We start from the raw sequence: 18,051 nt of genomic DNA on the forward strand, positions 1-18,051 counted from the left end.
CGTATTAAGTGGCATAAGCGATATCATGATTTTTATCAAATACTTTTCCATCTCATTTAAAGATAATGCAAGCAAAATAGATATCACTTCTGGTGGATATTGTGCTACACTAACCGAATTTTTCTTCACATTTTAGCTTACTCATAGATTACCTTTCATCTATGTCAGCAGTTGTAACAGACGCCGGTATTTGTTACTTGTGTATTTGAGACTAATGCACATAATTGAAACAATCATTTCGATTCCTTTTCCAACGCATTATTCGTGCACGTTCTGGATTTACTAAAAGGGCAAGAGGTGTGGCTTCTTTGGAGTCTGATTCGGTATGAGACCAATCTTTCCTCAAAATTTCGAGGTCACCTTTCGCCTACTTTCACGTGTCTCAGCAATTAAAGCATCGTGCAGGTATTGGCCTTAACCACTTTTTCATCGAGCAGACCGAACTATTGGCTAACCAATTGGGCTTAGAGTTTTAGTTTTGCTTGTATACGTACCTATATGAAAACATTTCCCCTAATGTTTGGTTGAACTCGAATGACCTCTTACGTACTTTAAGGTATATCAGCAAGAACAGCAGTATGAGACATTTCGTTGGATGTGGATTCAAGTGATAGATAATGCACAAATCTAATTCTACCTTGACTAATAAGGGCAGAGGTTTTAGGGGGGTTGTGAACTTATACCAGTAACAAACAAAACGCATTGAAGATTTTTGAATGACCTCGGATGACCGACCTTGGACCAACGATCGCTAGTATAACATGTCATCTGTCGTATCCTATGCATTAGTAGTCGCAGCAGACACATCGCGGGAATACTGACAATTGCTAATCCACAGTTATATTTAAAACACGAGTATCTGTCTCGTCGTTAACGTATGCTGTACTAACTCAAACAGCTAAACCTGACACATACTAGTACTATTGGGATAGATATAAACTAATGTTTAACACGTGACAATACATTTTTGCTTAAGTACATATTCACTTGTTCCATGAACCTGTAACACATTACAATACCTTAGTGTCATAGACAGTTTGAAAGCTGATTAAAACACGCTTGAGTACACGCAAAGCAATTGAATCTACAATCAGAGAAGATATTACAAGTATGGTACTGACTTAAAGGCGCCCTTATCAATCCCTGGTTCTCGCATTAGCGAATGTGTCAACAGCCCATTAACAGTTTGTCATTCTTTTGTTTCCATTGAATATTTTATCAAGGAAATAATATTTATATTAGATAATCTGATAATTGAGTGGGGGCTTTAAGCAAACATGGTTATAGGGGAGAACTATGGACTTGTACAATAAACCAATGTCGTTGGGCATTTAAAAACAACATCGTGTGAACGAATTTTAGCTTTCTCCGACAAAAAAGAAATGTTTATTGCAGACATACCAACCGTTCATTCAGGCATAGTCATTAAGTGTAAAGAAATTAATAATGAATAATGAATGCGCATTTTCCCGAAAATAATTTCTGTATCTCACATTTTTTGTTTAAGGATAAAGGTGACGGGGAAATACAATTCTGCTTTTCGATATTATGCTTGCTTGATATTTCTACTCACTCTGCATCAAAACCATAAACAGTAGTTTCTGTTTGATCCCTTTCGACACCTTCTCTCGTTTGGTTGAAACCATTGACTTCCGGGGGTGTTGAATCTATATGTACGAGTACATTGTCCTGGTTCACATTGCCCATGACATCTGTAGCTCTCACCCAGACGCGAATGGAATCGCCATCTTCACGGGGCATGTTAAAAGATTGTTTTTCCACCTTGGAGCAAATGATAAACAGCAAATTTATTGACGTATTTGTGTTAAAACTTTGTATACATGTTCAAGTATTGAACTTACATTTTTATATTATATTATTTCACAACTGAACGGAAAGGTACACAAATGTGCCACGTCCCTTATAAAGACAAATTCAATTGCATATTTGATAAATTTTTGGACGTTCTTCAATAATTACAAACCATGATATCGTCGACGTCTTTCCAATTGCCCGGAGGAATTTTTATAGAGCGCCCTCCTTGATGATCCCTTGCCAGGTCAACTTCAAATCTGACAATCGCGTTGATGTTGGGTATCGCTTCACGTGACCTTATCTTGGGCGGCTGACCGGTCGTGTATTCATAACCTGGGGTCAGAGGTGGCGAATTTTCTGCAATTGCATTGAGCATTTTATGTTCTCTATGGTAGTGGTTGAAGAAATGACCCGTCCATGTTGCTAAGATCTGTGATATGAGAGAGAGAGAGAGAGAGAGAGAGAGAGAGAGAGAGAGAGAGAGAGAGAGAGAGAGAGAGCAGATTAGAAATGTGAACAAGTATTGTATGTCCTATTTAAGTAATATTGATTTCGCTGATAATTGGAGTATTCCATGTCTAAAATTAATACAAATTGTCCAAAAGAGCAATGTAGCAAGACTTTCGTCCGCTAACAACAACACACCTGACTCCTGAACAATTTTACCGGTAAAACACTGATATTTGAAGGCAAACAAAGAGGTCATTGTGTGTTATTATTGGGATATGGATACATTCATGTCTTACTACACTCATGGGAAGCAAAGCAACATCTACTTTTCGTTCATTAATTATATGGATGGATATCATACTACCTGAGGCCCATTGTGCTTGACATTTTGCAGATTTGTTTGCCACAGAAAAGTCGTGTTAGCCGCTGCTGATTCAATAAATATTGAAAACTGTCCAGTGGTGTCTATTTCAACCTCGTTGACATCATCAAACAGTAAAAAGCGTCTGGCTTGTTGGATGTTTCCCGCGACGTCATGAACAGTCAAAAGGACACAGTAGTCACCTTGAAATGGAGATTGGCGACATTGTGTTTACGGTCAATAAGACAGCCTCAAGTCACATTTTGGAAAACAGGCACTAGCAACAGGGCGTGTTTATTGTTTGACCTTGTATGACGTAAACTGTTCACGATATTACCTTTCTTCTGGCTCTCTGTAGCTCCTTTTAAAATTACTAGTACATGTAGTATTTTTCTCGATACAGCCAGTTATAAGATGAGCAAGACTTGTTGCATCATACAAACAAAGCGGCTTATCAATATTACTTCGTAGACTGCATTAGAAAGATCCGTAGTCAGCAAAGTGGGTATACAGCTCATACAACGCCACCAAATGAATATGCCACGTCATAGAGTCAAAGGTCAGAATAATTCGTCTTACCTGGTTTTGTTAGACTTGCAGTGAACTTAGACGAAGAGACATTCAATTCCTCCCTGACGCTAGGTTGAACAGTCCCATATCCAAGCAAATCACCGTAAGGTTGCATCTTGTAGATTTCCAGCACGTATTTAAATATTCCTGACAAAGTATCTTTCCAACCAGACCAATGCACGCTCAGCTTTCTCTGAATTAAATGTTTAGCAGAGATATCGTATCATTTAAAAGAGGTATTTACATTTTATTACACCTCAGTGCAAGACCAAATTCTTGGTATAACACTCACATTAAACACGCCGGATTGGAACTAAGTTGGGATAATTGGATGGTGAAGTTCGTTTTAATCTGCAAATGTAAGCTCATCTGCTTTTCATTTTATTTTATACACTTTTGAGAAATTTGAAGAGCCAATAATCCCAAATTAGTTCCAATCTGTGTTAATTTAGTTCTGTGGTTCTGTAGGTTACTAGCACTATGAATATGAAAGTGCCAGCTTGCAAATATGCATTTTTATAATATCAATTGCTGTGTCCAGAACCAGGCCTTTCTCTATACATGAATGTAGATTGTCGCCTTTTTATAGTTATATTCATCATATATAACTACTTCTACTGTACTTATTCTTTTTGTTGTCCAAAAGTGCAACCATTATTGAGGACCAGTACCACCTACCCACGCTATTAACCAGGCGTACATCAATGCATTTACTGAAGACTGAATGTATGATATTGCTTGAACCTACACTTTTTGTAACTGCTGCACCTGCATCCAGCATAGTCTTAGAACAACTTGCTGTGATGGAGCAGTGTTCCGGTTTTTCAAAATCAAATGTGAAATCGGCAACGTAAGAGATCGTTTGCCCCTTATAGTATTGCTTAGGGTCCACCGTATATCCTGATGGTTCGTCGAAGTTTCTAATGTCCACATATCCACCATTTGTTGCCGAAGTTGTCACGTAAACTCTAAAAGTGAGACAGAACACACATTACATCGATGGCCCAGTGTAATAGGGACGTAACTCATATTTTTGTATATAAAGGAGGCCTTATCTACTACGTCACGATCCTGGTGTGCTCCCGCACTCACGAGGCGTGCAGCTTCTGGTTGTAGTTGGACTGACTCTTTTAAGAACACTCCTCATATTCTGCTCAACATTTTTTTATATATTTTTGTTCAGTAATGTGAAATGCATCTTTTGTGAAAATTTTGAGTAAAAAATAGTTAATATAACTCATGTTGCCACATAGGGACGTAACTTGAGTTACGTCCCTTTTTTACGAGAAAGTCAGTGCACTAAGGGTGTAACTTCGTATGTACGCCTGTTTTGCACGGATGAAATGTGACAACATCAAAATGTAAAAACATCTTATAATAAGGATGCTATTCATGAATATTTCATCAAAATCATAAAATTGACATGTGCACAAAGGAAGTAACGTATGATGAGTTACGCCCTCTCAAGTGCGTAACGCATAATGATGTGCTTCCTGTTTGCTCAAAATGCTGGTGCAATACAGGCGAAACTTCTCCACCTTAATTGAGTGCAATTGAAGTCACGGAACTGTGTTGCCGGGTAGAAGCAATAAATCATGTCAACTCAATAAGATGACTGAGGAATGACTTCACCCAATTAGCATGCTGGTACACGCACCTCCGACAAAAAGAGGAATTATTTCTCTTTCATAATTCTGTCATGTTAGCTTGAGAAATGGGTACCTTTATGGGGACTGTACCTTTCGTGTCTACTGGCCTTGATAAAACAAATTAAAAATTCCATAAATCACGTACTTATCATGGTTGTCGAACGCGAAGTTTAAATCTTCATACACGTTGCAAAAATGCAAATCTTCGTTCGGGTTGTCCTTGTCGTGTCCCGTCGAGCATGTCACACTTCCGTTGAGTATGGTGTATCCGTCTAAAGGTACACAAAATTACTAAATTAAGAAATTCACCCTCGGAAAGTTATGTGCTGGTTCCAGTATATTATATCTACTGAACTGAGATGTATGTAACTTCAACAATGTTCTGATAAGAAAAGTAATTGAAATGTAAGCATCGGATTTTTATTGTTCGAAATTTGCGGATACTGTGACATGACGTTCTGTGACGATGGGGATACAGTCTACTGCCCCTCGTCGTTACACCAAATCCAAAGTCATCGATGCATCACAATAACGTTAGAGCACTCAAATTATTGCATCTACTTTTCATCGTTTATATTCAAGAATCAAAGCTGATGATTTTTTCCGTCGTACGAATAAGTGCAAACATACACGCGTTTTAAACATTGTAAATAAAATTCGTACAAAAGACATGTAGGCAGAAAAGATAAGCGATAAAGTACCCCTCAATTTTTTTTACGAAAAATCTAAAAAACTTATGCATGCAAGGACCAGAAATATATTGTTGCCAAACTTAAGACATTTTGAATTCACAGCTCCTTCGGAAGCAATACTCATTCCTTATTCTTAATGTCTTAATATTCATGTCGAAAAGAAATTACATAGAAACCAAGGTCATTGTTATGTTGAGTGCTGACGGTGAAAGGCAATCGTGTACATATATGAATAGTGAACTGCAGGAATAGGCTATTGCTACGAAAGTGTTGCTACCAAAGGGTCTTGACAGAGCATACCTCTTTGTACGAACCAGTCAAACGATGACGCAACGACGCCTACGGTGAAGTTGTTGATGTAGTAGGGTTTGGGATAGTTGGTGATATTCTGCATGATGTATTCGGCTGACCATTTAACTTGAATTTGATCAGGAACTAAACTAGTGTACACCGTGTCGGACGCCTCCTGTTCGTCGGTACAGTCTGCTTGGACCGTCCAGTTTGTTTTAGTGTGCGTAAGGTTAGCCTCGCAATAAAGTATGGTAGGAGAGGTGGTCACTGGTGGCAGACATGACATTAGTAAATTAATAAACAGAAACTGCCCCTTTATTACTTCTAAGCAGATTTGGCACACTGCGTTCGTTGTTCGAAGGGTATTTCCAATCCCATGTATCATTATGCTTTCACTTGACAACTCTTACGCGACATCTCTCTCTCTGGATCATCGGCACTTTGCGATTATCGATCTGAAGAAGGCAGTCTTACACCAAGGCTTTGGGCTTATCAATGTCTCAATTGAATAAACTGAACGTGGAAGTTACCCTCGTAAATGCACACTTAGTCTAACTTCCGGCGTTGCAAAGGTATGTAAGCTTGCACGGAGATTTTGTACATCAAATATGATTTCGTTCTCGCCAAATAGTTTCTCGTGCTCATGTGCTCCTTGTTCTAAGGAGAAATTCCTCATTTGCAGGAGAAACTAGTTCCTACTCACAAGATTATTATTTCATTTGCCTTACAAAATGTCTCGTACAGGCTTTCATACAATGGACACTATACGTCAATAAATGGATCGATGAAAAATGGCTTAAAGTAGTATGCGCCTCGAAAGTGAAACACTTAAACTTTTGGTGAAGTTGTACTCCGAGTCGTACTCCCTGTTGGAATATTTTAACCATTCACTTTCAAAATCGAGAAAACAAATCAGGGGTCACCGTGCAAATTTTGGTGCAAGAGAAACAATTACCCAAGATTTACCGACGTTTGGAATTCAAAATGGCTGCCATCCCTGCGAAATCTCTATGGAGAAAATTATTTTTCGATTTCGTTACTCTAAGGCGGTGAAAGTTTTTTTTACTCTATGGGCTTCAAATGAACTCCCACAAGTTGCGCAAGTTGTAAATCAGAAAATAATTGTAAAGTTTTAGAGTCCAAAAATCTGTCCCCGAGACGCATCGAATGGCACATATACGGGGACCTTTTCAGTACGCAGAGGGCAGTCAGGCGATAGATTGAGACTAGCAACCAACTACCAATCAGTGTCACTTACTTTGCATGCATTTGTCACCACTGAATCCCGGTGCACATGTACACGACGTTGGTGTGCTGGGACAGTTGCCCGGATAACAAAAGGTACTATCTGGTCGCCAAGAACACAACGCTGTTTGATACAAAATGAGATTTATTATTTAGGCTTTATTCACAATCGCCTCTGGAGGGGGATCCAATGAAAGAGTTCTCAGATTTTTTCAAATGCCGTCATAACGAACTCACAACGCGTTCAACTCTCCCTACTGACTTGTTATGATTTTGAAATCCCTCTCATATGGAAGCGACAAAAATCGCAGGTGTGTCGCAATATTTTTTTCAAGCAATTTTGAAGGGTCTCGAAATTTCACATATGCATTTTAGGGAGGTTCACCATTTTTTGCACAACCAGCAGAAAGCAAACTGCTACTGATGTGCTAACTCGGAAGATTGTACCTGATTTGTCAATTTTCTTTTTTCAGAGCAATGTAAGGAGTCTGTTGCCTATAATATAATGATAACGGTAATATTCAGCCAATCAATTTGATAACAGCTTCCGAGATGTTGCACATTAGCTTCCAAAAGTGCTTTGTGCCAAAATATCAAATCATATACAGTGGAGTCTGTGGTTAAACTATTAACATTTTCCCCCTAAAAAATCTATATCTGTACATTTATATATATGTTCGATAGTTTATGTAAATGTCACGGGAATGTATTTTGCATTAATTAGCAGATAAAAAAGTGCTTGTTTGTACAAAAAAATTTTAAAACTTCATCGACAATGTTGATTTACGACACACACATAGTCTATGTAAAAACTATAAACACTATTTTCAATATAAATGTAGTAATATCTGTGTATTTATAGACTTGAATGGATAATGTACTTTATTAGAATCGGATGTTACAAGTGCATATAACAAAACTGTGAATATTTTACAACATAAAACTGCAATATTTGTGCATTTATAGACGGTTGACAATTGACATAATTTATTTGATTAGTACAGAGGGGTTACAAGTGCATATGTATATAAAAGAAATTTGATTTTCGAATTTCACAGAGAATTTTGATCTATCATGCATGGGAGTCTATGACAAAACTGTGAATATTTTTCCCAAATACAATGTAAAACTTGCGATACTTGTGCATGTATAGACGTTGAATAATTGACATATTGTACAATAGAGCGGTTTCACGTGCATGTGTGTACAGGAAATTTGATTTTTGAGTTTCACCGAAAATGTTGATTCACCGTACATTGGAATCTATGAAAAAACTATGAATGATTTTTACTAAACTAACCAAATCTATGCTTTTATAAGTGTTTGACAATTGATACAAATGTACGTGATTCAAATAGATTGTTTGAAAGTTTTATAGGGGCTACAAAATATGTATCGGAATTTCATCCAAAAAGATTGTTTCACTTCTCGTTGCAGTTCACAGGTAAACTGTAAATATTTCCCCTGACAAAATCCACTATATCTCTAATACGTGTGTATATATTTCTATATGTGCATATTTGTAAGTGTTGTTAAATATTGACGATTAGGCTGTAATAAGTTTCTTTGTTAACAATAATAATGATCTCTATACAATTACGAGGCGCACTATAAAAGAAGGTAAACATTACAACTTCCCTCACCAGTTAGGAAAACTGGACACAATTAAAAATCTGTATGAAAGGGACATGAGGTGTACCTTTTGGTCGATCATGTGTGTCTTGTTCTATGTTTTGACTGCAGTTTCTTTTTCTAATCCGCACAGCATGCTAGAATAATAAAATTTTGTTTGGCAAATACTCTGTATATGCAAGTGTAAAGACCGTAATCATTTCTTTTGACGACAAAGGAATTCTAGTCCGGACTTGAATTCAATTTTAAACGATAAGAATGATATCAATGCTGACTGTACACGCAGGGAGTTGAACGCGAAACTGCAGTGGGTACACAAAGAAAAACACTCAAAATTAGAAAAACGTTATAGTTTAAAATTGACGACCCAACAAATATTTCATGTCACAAGTTTTGTTTCGAGTCCCCCTTTATGTCCCCAAATTCATTCAAGTGCCCCAACATACCCTAATATTTTCAAGGCCCTCCCCCTGTCAAGTCTCCAGCCGCCTGCAATGGTGATTGTGAATTCAGCCTTTCAGCGACACATCTGATTTTCAGACGATGTAAAAAATTATATACAATTAACACACCAATATTTCCTCACCTTCACATTTTCTGTTTGGAAAGCCATCAGAATCAGTGAGCCGAAACGCCCGAATTTCTTCATTTCTATAGTATTTACACTGTTCACAGATGTAGTCATCAGCGCTTGTACAGTTAAGTTTCTCGCAATTTGAAATATTGGTACATGCTAAAGAAAAAAATATAATGTATAGGTATACGAGAGGTCAAGTGAACGCCTATCCATCATGATATCAGGTCAACGTGTGAGGGTAGCTATCCTGCAATCAGTGGAAGTTAGTACAACGGTTCTTTTATTTTAAGGGTTTATCTAAGGTATGGAAATCAGTTTGTTTTGCAAATCGGGCAAACAACATTTCAATTGTCATTTAATTCTGTTTGAATTTTACTCGTACCGTACTTATTCTCTGTCTTTGTAATATTTTCGATTTTGATATAGACATAAAAAGAAACCCAATATTATTTTCCTGTTGCTCCTTTGTTATCTTAATTATTAGTCAAGATCATTTGATTGAACGTTTGGCATTAAAAAATTACATCCTTGTGACTAGAAACAGCAATAATGTGATCATTGTATTTCCTCCGAGACGAGAAAAACTTCATGTAAAGTTCGTTATAGTCTGTTTTACTTATTCGTTTGAACTTTGTAGTTGCCCAGTAACATCGGAGTCAGAGTAGTTTATTATCGTTCTTGTAGTTGGTAGGATCAGCCTGGCTGCACTAGCGCAATGAGCTAGACTACATCAGCTACAGCGTTTTGCAAGCCAGGGGCTATGAGAGAGTGCTGTATCGCACATATTAACTCTTCTCACAAACGCACGTTTACAAGTATTTAGGATAGTAATGTTAATTTGTCATACCTCAAGCATAGATTGAATAAAATCTAGCGGCAGTCTTTCTCATGACGCCCTATTTTCTGAAGATTGTTGTGTGAAGCAATATTGCTAAATTTGTTGTCTGTGTGACGTCAGTTATTTTTCCTGTACTCAGATGTTGAAGGTTTACTTGTTGAATTTTCGAAATATATAACCAGTCAAGGAATGTTGCTTCTTGTGAGGATAATTCAAATGTGAGCCACATTTTCTTGATTTTCGCTTAATTTATCTACATCATACATATTGTATTGTGCGCGAATACCAATCTGTGCATTATGTCTGTCTGGGTGAAAACTGAGATATATTTTTATGTTTTAGCTCCTTTGCGAAATATGATTTAGTGTTGTAGTTAGACGAATCACTGGAAGAGTCAAGGCCATTACACCACATCATCCATAAAACAAGGACTATTCTTAAAACCACTGACTTAAAAATTGAGGAACTCGATGGAAATTTATCACGTGCTCTTAATATCATGCCATCGATGTCAACGATTTGAAACATTCTAGTTGGTCAGATAGGGTTATGTGACGGGCCTTTAATTAAACAATGAGCCTCACCCAGCGACGGGTATACACCGAGATTTTGACCAGTTCGCGGCATACATGAAAGAGCGATGGTAAGTACATACTACAGTAAACGAACTGGTAAAAGTTGTGCTGGTGGTTAGGCCAAAAAATTGTTTCTGGTCCTTGATATTCAGACAAAAGTGATGCGGCGACGCGATTTTCTTTCCTTTTCTTTTTTCCCCTTTCTTTTTTAGTCCCCACGGACACCGTCCGGGGGGACTTATAGGTTTGGTCATGTCCGTGCGTGCGTGCGTGCGTGCGTGCGTGCATGCGTCCGTCTGTGCGTGTTTGCGTCCGTCCGTTCACGCAGACATCTCAGAGACGCCTGGAGCGATTTTATTCAAACTTGGTACAAGGATTACTTCATATGTCATACAGATGCACGTCAATTTGTTTTGTGATACGATCCAATATGGCTGCCAGGCGGCCATTTTATTATGATTTTTCATGTACAGAGCCATTACTCAGGCATGTTTCAACCGATTTTATTCAAAGTTGGTACAAAGACATTGACCAATGTCATAGATATGCACCTCAATTTGTTTTGTGATACGATCAAATATGGCCGCCATGCAGCCATTTTGTTACGATTTTTTCATGTACAGAGCCATAACTCAGGCATATCTCAACCGATTTTATTCAAAGTTGGTACAAAGACATTGACCAATGTCATAGATATGCACCTCAATTTGTTTTGTGATACGATCCAATATGGCCGCCATGCAACCATTTTGTTACGATTTTTTCATGTACAGAGCCATAACTCAGGCATATCTCAACCGATTTTATTCAAAGTTGGTACAAGGACTTTGACCTATGTCACACACATGCACATTGAATTGTTTTGTGATAAGATCCAATATGGCCGCCATGTGGCCATTTTTTTACGTTTTTTTCATGTCCGGAACCATAACTCAGACATGTATCAAGCGAATTTATTCGAAGTTGGTACAAGGAGATTGACCAATGACATACATATGCAAGTCAATTTGTTTTGTGATACGATCCAATATGGTAGCCATTTGGTTATGATTTTTTCATGTACAAAGCCATAACTCAGGCATATCTCAACCGATTTTATTCAAAGTTGGTACAAGGACATTGACCTATGTCATACATATGCACAATGATTTGTCTTGTGATACGATCCAATATGGCCGCCGTGTGGCCATTTTATTACGATTTTTTCATGTCCTGAACCACAACTCAGACATGTATCAAGCGAATTTATTAAAAAGTATTTCGATCACAGACCTAATGAAGAGGACTCTATCCTCTCTGAGGACCTGTAATCAAAGTACCCATTAACAAGTGGGGACTGTGTCTTCAACGATGACTTGTTATTCCTAACTTTGCTGGTTGGGCACCATTGCTGCAACTGTTATTGTCGTTATCGCTGGCTGCACAATACTTCCGTTTTCTTTTTAGCATTTTTAGCTCACGTGTGTAAACACGTGGGCTATTGTCATAGCGATGTCTGTCTGTCTGTCCGTGTGTGTGTGTGTGTGTGTGTGTGTGTCTGTCTGTCTGTCTGTCTGTCTGTCTGTTTACACGATAACTCAAAAACGCCAGAACGGATTCAAGTCAGATTTGGTACACAGGTACCATATGCTACTTGCAAGAACTGATTAGATTTTGGTTAGTGTGGCTTGCATATTAATGAAGTTATGCAATATTGCTTTTTTCCGTACAATGGTTTCCCTATGGAGACGGTAATGACAGTGTAGACATATATCAAGAAATACTGCTCAAAATTTCATGAAACCTTTTACAGATGACAATCTCAGAACATTATGATGATACTGTGAGTGTCATGTCAATTATCTTCTCATTTGCATATTTAATGAACTTTTGTTATTAGTGAGATAACTCTGAAATTCCTGCACCAAACTTGATGATACTTGCAACAAATATTGATCTGATATATATCTAATTATACTTAGGAGCATTGGGCAGTGTCAAGTTAATAAATAGCTCATTTGCATATTTTATGAAGTTTTGTAATTAGTCATATAACTCCGATATAACTACACCAAATGTGATGAAATCTGCTGCAGATACTGATCCGACTGATATCTAACTTTGGTGTAAAGCATTTAGTAGTGTGAAGTTAATTAAGGGTTCATTTGCATATTTAATGAACTTTGTAATTAGGTATATAACTCTGAAATTACGGCACCAAGTCCTGATATTGGGTACAGATATTGTTTTGATAAATATCTAATTGTACTGAGAAGCATTTGGCAGTGTCAAGTTAACGAATAGGTCATTTGCATATTTTATGAAGTTTTGTAATTAGTGGTATAACTCCAAAATAACTGCACCAAATGTGATGAAATCTGCTGCAGATACTGATCCGACAGATATCTAATTGTGGTGTAGAGCATTTACTTTTGTGAAGTTAATTAAGGGTTTATTTGCATATTTAATGAACTTTGTAATTAGTGATATTACTCCAAAATTACAGCGTTAAATTTGATGAAACTTGCTACAGATGTTGATCTGATAAATATCGAATTGTACTGAGAAGCATTGAACAGTGTCAAGTTAATAATTAGCTCATTTGCATATTTCATGAAGTTTTATAAGTAGTCATATAACTCCGAAATAACTGCATCAAATGTGATGAAAACTGCTGCATATACTGATCTGACAGATATCTAACTGTGTTGTAAAGCATTAAGTAGTGTAAAGTTAATTAAGGGTTCATTTGCATATTTAATAAACTTTGTAATTAGGTATATAACTCTGAAATTACGGCACCAAATTTTGTGAAACATGCTACAGATATTGATTTGATAAATATTTAATTGTGCTATGAATCATTGAACAGTGTCAAGTTAATATAGGGATTATTTGCATATTTAATGAACTTTGTAATTAGTGACATTACTCTAAAATTACTGCATTAAATTAAATAAAACGTGCTACAAATGTTGATCTGATAGATATCTAATTGCCCCATGAAGCATTACGCAGTGTCAAGTTAATTAACAGCTCATTTGCATATTAAATAAAGTTTTGTAATAAGTGATTAAAATCTGAGAGTACTGTGCGATGTTGAAAAAAACCTGCTTCATTTAGTGATAACATATATCTTATTGTTCTGTGAAGCGTACTATTATTAATGAACCTGTTGTAAAACACGTGAGCATATTCAGTTCATATCTGGTTCGATATGCAAATAGGGATATCAAGGATAGCTGTACTGATTAGTATGTAACCTCCCTTGACGCACAGGTTCTGTAATGACGCGCGAGGTGACCCAAAACAGTTTTTTGGCCTTAATTTCCATTACATCAGAATAGTACTTTTAGAATTCTGGCGTGAAACTTAAAGAAAATCATTTTTCTCTCTCTGAGACCTCGCATGTGTTTCAGCTGTGCTTTATCGCAAATATTGCATGGTTATTTTCACATATCGACCAATGAGGGTTGCGTCGTATGTTACGTCTTTACCAATAAGAGGGTCAACTGGCGATTGATGTCCAACAAACAGAACGAGCTCACAAACTGATGATCAAAAAGTTGAAAAATAACAATGGACCAATCACAAAAGGAACAACCTTTCTTCTCTACCGTTCCAACAGCGTTTTCAGACACTGCTGAATTATTACATTTGTGTTCTTACATGCCTCCATCTAGACGCCCAGCAGTCGATGTATTGAATTGAAAAGGGGCATCCGGGGATTTTTTCGGTCAAGTGAGCCCTTGCCATGGTTTTCCAGACCAATGAAACTAGTAATCCGAAAATGAAAAGATAATAAAAGAGAAGCCAAATGACAAAATTTCGAATTATTCGGATGCAAATTCAGATTTTTCACATTTAGATTCAGATCATTTTATAGAAACGCCATGCGCAACATCCATGGTCACAGTTATAAAATCTGATGGAAACACGATCGATGAAATTCGACTCGGTGGATTCAAATTGGATTCGGGGTCAACGACTGTAGTGATCAGCACCATTCAAATAAACATTCGAAGGAACGACAACGATGGTGTCCCGAAACAGCTAATCCACAAGTTTTGTAGAGGAATTTTGGTCTATGCACGTCTTATTTTTCAAAATATGGAAAAAATATCGTTGTAGTCATGCCATCTGTGTGGCCTTAATCGCTGGATTCATTCTATGAAATGCACGACTATTCAAACTTGCAAACTATGGAATAAGTTTGTTCTTCGTAAGATATCATTCCGAAGGTTTCTCTGCCATGCATCTTTGTGATCAAGATGACAAAGTTTGCAGTCACATTAACTAATTAAAGTCAGCAATGGTAACACTCCAAGGAAGTGCCTGTTACCACTCTGTGAACAAGTCCATGTGTCATCGTTGGACATCGATATCCACAGATTTGACAGTAAAAATTCTTTTTTTTTTATGAGTTGGTGTAAAAATCACCAACTTTATCTGTGACTGTCGAGCAAGTCTTTTCCATCGACATCAGCCACTTGATTTTGTTATCGCTCAGTTATTAACCTTCTACTTCACAGTATCAACCTTAATTGAAATAAGGACAGTCAAAATAACCGTTGGAACTTGACTTTGTTTCAAGTACTTTATTTTTTATATCGATCGATGTCACGAAATGGTCAGAGGGAACGTTCTTCATCTAAAGGCATGTAATACAAATATTACTGTCTGAAGTGATGGTTATACAATGTAGGTTATTCAGAACAATATCTCAAAAATGTGATCGATGGATACATCTGCATGGTTTTTCATGTAACATTCAAGATTATAAATTTAAAGAAATAAATAAGACGCAGAATTGCTGCCAAAATATTGCACATTACACCCATCTCTGTCTGTCTGTCTGTCAGTCTGTTTGTCTGTCTGTCTGTCAGTCTGTCTTTCTCTCTCTCGGAATGCATGTATGAGTGCATACGAGCCTTCAGTCATATGATCAACCACGGTCCCTCCACAAAATGTGGAGGGACCATGGATCAAGGTAATGGCTGAAGAACTAAATTCAACAAAAACACGGATATGATGGACCATTACATATGTAATGAGTGGACTGTCTAGTGTGGAGTGTTTATACGTATTGCATTTTATTTGAAGTGGTCGGAATTTTATTTGGCTCTGACTCTTTAAAATAGACTGTACAGTACAGGGTTTGCAAAATATAGTTTAATTGTTGAGGTTACTTACGGTTTTCACAGCATGTACCCCACCATTCATCAACACAATCGCAGTACGTCGAGCGGGGCGAGCCGTGGTCGTTGCATCCAGGAACATTACACGCTTGTGTCTCTTTAAGTTGATATGAGCAAGACCCTCCACAACTTGCTGGGTTGGTCACAGACCGAGTTCGCGTCTGCGTGCCATCGGTACCACAAGGCGCTGAGCACTCCGACCAACTGCTCCATGAACTGACGGAACAGTTCACAGGACTGCAGCCCCGTCGTCTTCGTCGCAAAACAGAAACCCCATGAACATTAAGAATAAGCATAACAATCAAAATTTGAAAGAGTTTCATCTTGGTGATATTTGAATAATTTCGCTATTTAGTCTTGGATGAGGTCTTTTGTGGGATAAATTTCAAGTTGAGGTTATGCATGTCGCACGCCACTCAAAGAATGGGGGATCCGTGATGAAGCAAAATCTGTTTAATCTCGACAATAAAAGAGTTTAATATATGTAGCAAGATTGTCAGGGTGTTTGCCGTTAGCCAATGAGCGAACGTCTCTGAAACAAATTAATGCAAAAATGGTCTAAATTAAGCAAGTTGACGTCATATTTCTTGACGATTTTAGTGTAGGAATTGAATTTCTCTAATACCATATTTGGTCAGAAAATGCAAATTTAAAGTTTCTTTGGATAAGTTGAAGCAACTGAAATTCCTGAAATTGCAGAAGTCAAATCGGATTTTAAATATATGATTTAGATGATTAGCCTTTGAGCTTCCAGAACCACCTAGCAGGCTTATTCCTTATCGAATTAAACCATTTTCGAACGGGAAATAGATGTAATCAAATGTTGCCGATACATATGGCTTACGTATTTAGAACCGTCGATAATCTAATATGGATAATGACTTTCGTCTTGGGCAAAGTATGGTAAGGTGTAAGTCCATCAATCAAAACAAATAATCCTATTCAAAATATCATACCCTGGTACATGCACTAAAGTACCCATGCGTTTGACAGGACGTAACCTACAAATTGATAGTCTAACAATATTTAGGAGAGTATACATGGCGTACATCTGTAGGCGTAGCTGATAATGTGTTTGCTCAGTGGTACTTTGGGCACACTTACAATCACGACTATCAACTATGAATCCTGGTCGCCTGGCTCGATAATCTTCGATTATAATATCTTAATTCATAAAAATGAAAACTGTACTTTGTCTTGTCTGTGTAATTTGTCGGCTCTTCGTCACGGCAAATTTCGTGAAACCTACGTCTTCAAAATTTGAAATATATGGCGTATGATAGTTGACCACCGAGATTATGTTTACATGAAATTTTGAATATCTTTGCCCTCCAGAAACCTTCTATTTGTATTAGATATAATTGCAATAACTCATGTAAGTCAGCACACATTACGTCTTTTGATAAGCCTATACCACACAATTTACATGTGAAAGCAGCAATCTTCTTTCGGAAGGAAAAAGGCATCACTACATTTGGCTCTGTCATTATACTACGCATTGAGTTGATTCAAATAACCTCGACTAGCATTGGAAAAGAAGTTAGATTATTATAAGTATACATCGACTTTAAAAAAAAAGCCCTCGACACATGCGCTGATCTTTTAGGACCTATTATTTGCATGACAACATGGCCAACTATCGGGTAGACAATCGGAAAGTATACCTCCCCTTTGCTGTACATGCGTTGTGCGTCGATGTGAGTTTATAGTTTACTGTAATGAGCTGTCAAGTTTACTTTGTTGCTACTGTCCAATTACTTTGTTCAACAAAACTACTTAATAGATAGAAATAAAATCAATCCTGTTCAAAGAATTATATCGATAATGATAACGGTCTGCTATAATTTTTGTACTGTCGTTGCCAAAAATGTTTAGGTCACATTTTTTCCCTTTGAGGTTCATCCAGTACGTGGCAAACATAGTCACAATATGCACTCTCTGTGTAAAGTTCACATCGAGTAAAACGAAAGAAGAGTATGAAAGCTGACAAACACAAATAAAGCCGAAATCACACCACCACGCTATTTACAATTATTTATTACGAGTCCTGTATTCTACATTCCAATCTAAGCCACAGCTGCTTGGTGCTGTTAAACTAATATTGTCATTTGAAATATTGTTTTTGAAAATTCCTTTCAGTAAAAAGGAAGATTATAAGTAATTCTATCTAGTTTCGGAG

The 18,051-nt window shown here is 37.3% G+C and overlaps 1 protein-coding gene and 1 long non-coding RNA gene across 2 annotated transcripts; both read right to left on the bottom strand.

The window, feature by feature from the left end:
• Nucleotides 1-1,579: 1,579 nt before the first annotated feature.
• LOC139143090 (uncharacterized) lies at nucleotides 1,580-3,383 on the bottom strand. The gene is made up of 3 exons (XR_011554522.1): nucleotides 3,206-3,383; nucleotides 2,630-2,829; nucleotides 1,580-2,245 (listed from the first exon to the last, which is right to left on the bottom strand). It is a non-coding gene; the product is annotated as an uncharacterized lncRNA (long non-coding RNA).
• A 260-nt stretch (nucleotides 3,384-3,643) lies between these two features.
• On the bottom strand, nucleotides 3,644-16,625 carry LOC139143967 (uncharacterized). Its single transcript, XM_070714595.1, has 6 exons — nucleotides 15,868-16,625; nucleotides 9,292-9,438; nucleotides 7,087-7,197; nucleotides 5,838-6,095; nucleotides 4,991-5,117; nucleotides 3,644-4,164 (listed from the first exon to the last, which is right to left on the bottom strand). The coding sequence occupies exons 1-6, from the start codon at nucleotides 16,193-16,195 to the stop codon at nucleotides 3,795-3,797; spliced, it is 1,341 nt and encodes a 446-aa protein (XP_070570696.1). The 5' UTR covers nucleotides 16,196-16,625; the 3' UTR covers nucleotides 3,644-3,794.
• Nucleotides 16,626-18,051: the final 1,426 nt, after the last annotated feature.

This window comes from Ptychodera flava, chromosome 11 (assembly GCF_041260155.1).
Source record: "Ptychodera flava strain L36383 chromosome 11, AS_Pfla_20210202, whole genome shotgun sequence".
Taxonomy (NCBI): domain Eukaryota; kingdom Metazoa; phylum Hemichordata; class Enteropneusta; family Ptychoderidae; genus Ptychodera; species Ptychodera flava.